The sequence below is a fragment of the Bidens hawaiensis genome, unplaced genomic scaffold, assembly GCF_021521415.1.
Source record: "Bidens hawaiensis isolate Kalapana, Puna unplaced genomic scaffold, B.hawaiensis_p1.1 tig00020539_1, whole genome shotgun sequence".
NCBI lineage: Eukaryota > Viridiplantae > Streptophyta > Magnoliopsida > Asterales > Asteraceae > Bidens > Bidens hawaiensis.
In genome coordinates this window covers 72,583-74,534 of record NW_027493145.1, presented here as the reverse complement: position 1 = coordinate 74,534, position 1,952 = coordinate 72,583, and the positions used below count along the sequence as shown (strand labels likewise).

Genomic DNA, 1,952 nt, shown 5'->3' with positions numbered 1-1,952 from the left:
CTTGAAATTTTAGCTGATGATACCCAGATCTAAGATCAATCTTGGAAAAACAACTCGCCCATTGGAGCTAATCGAACAAATAATCTATTCTCGGAAGCGGATATTGATTCTTGATTGTAACTTTATTCAATTCATGATAATTGATGCACATCCTCATTGATCCATTTTTCTTCTTAACAAACAGTATTGGAGCTCCCCAGGCTGAAGAACTCGGTCAAATAAATCCCTTTTCCAATAATTCATCTAATTGCTTCTTTAGTTCCTTCATTTTAGTTGGTGCTAATCTACAAGGAGATTTAGCAATTGGAGCTGTTCCTGGGACTAGGTCAATTCTAAATTCAACTTCTCTATCTAGTGGTATTATAGGTAATTCATCGGGAAATACATCTTTGAATTTAACAATTGGAACTTCTTCCATCTTCTTGGGTTCAGGTTCCTTAGTTACGCATGCCATAAATGCAAGGCAAACTTTACCTAAGCAATGACTTTCTTTGATTTTTGAAACGATTCCAATTCTACCAAATTCTTTATCCCCAGCTATATGGATAACTTTATTATTCGGAGTTAGTATATCTATGGCTTTCTTATTACAAAGAATTCGGGCTTGGTTGACAGATAGCCAATCCATTCCTAGAATTACATCAAATCCTGCTAATTCCATAGGTAACAATTGTACTGGTATATCGTATCTAGCTAAGGAAATATAACTATTTAAAACCTCTGATATTCGAATTAAATTTCCGTTAGCAGTTTCTACTTCATAATGATTGTTTAATTTAGCTATAGGTTCGTTTAATAAACTACAGAACTTATAATCTATAAAACTCTGATTAGCTCCAGAATCAAATAATACTCTAGCATAAATATTATTAATACGAAATATACTAGTAATCACATCCGGCAATTCTCCCGCCTTTTGAGTATTCAACATAAAAGCACGGACGTTTCCCTTCCTTCCATCATTCTTGGAACCACTTCCACTGGCGCCTCATGCTATCGATTTCCTTTTCGTGCATTCACACTGAAATGACCTCTTTCTCCACAATCTAAACAAACAATCAATTTCTTTCTGCAACCCTCTTCTTTGTGAACTGGCCTTTTGCAAAAATTGCAAGTTGAAAACGGATCAAAACTTACGAATATCGATTTTTGGTGTAGGCCTCAAACGTCTCCCTTCGTGCCTCTTTCCATAGTTTTTACACATCGGTCGGTTGAATACGGCCGATCCTTCTTTTCCATTCTTAAATTTCTTTCTTCCATCACCTTCTCTCTTCCTTTCATTTACATTTTCCCCTCTCCTCATCTCGATTCCTTATCATGCTTTCCATAAGGTACCCGGCTAGTTCAATTGCATATTCAGTTGTAGCCAACATATGTGATCTCATGTGGATCACGAATTTCTTTGGGCAACCCATAGATGTATCTGGTCACCTTGTTGTATTCAGGGGTGACCAAATGAGGTACTAATCTGCAGTACTCAAGAAATTTGGTGTTGTATTCCTTGAGGTTTGTGTCAATTACTTTATGATTCCAGAGTTTCGTCTGGATCTAATCGATTTCATGAACTGGGCAGAACTTTTACTTAGTTAATTCTTTGAAAGTCCTCCACTTAAGATTATATAAATTGTTTCTCCCTTTCACCTCGATCAGCGTGTTCCACCATTCCAAAGCTTCCCCTTTAAACAGTTGGGAAGTATACTGAATGCTTTCCTCCTCCGTACACTTACAAATAGTGACAATAGACTCCATTTACTCAAGCCAACGGAGTGTAACTATTGCCCCTTTGTCGTCGTAAAACTCTTTTGGTTTGTACACTTGAAAATACTTAAATGTACAAGTGTTGACCTTGATCCTTTTCACTTAGCTCGGTACGTGATCAATAGTAGAGCTTTCATAACCCTCATCTTTCTTTTCTTTTTCATCTTTTGTCAATTTTAGTTCTTTCTTAGAGT

General features: G+C 36.5%; 1 protein-coding gene across 1 annotated transcript; it reads right to left on the bottom strand.

Annotated features, from left to right (window-relative positions):
- Positions 1-214: 214 nt before the first annotated feature.
- Positions 215-661, bottom strand: LOC143561108 (uncharacterized). The gene has a single exon (XM_077049249.1). The coding sequence runs from the start codon at positions 659-661 to the stop codon at positions 215-217; it is 447 nt and encodes a 148-aa protein (XP_076905364.1).
- Positions 662-1,952: the final 1,291 nt, after the last annotated feature.

Coding starts and splice junctions, on each gene's coding strand:
- LOC143561108 (XM_077049249.1), bottom strand. CDS start 661: ATGGAATTAGCAGGATTTGATGTAATTCTAGGAATGGATTGGCTATCT.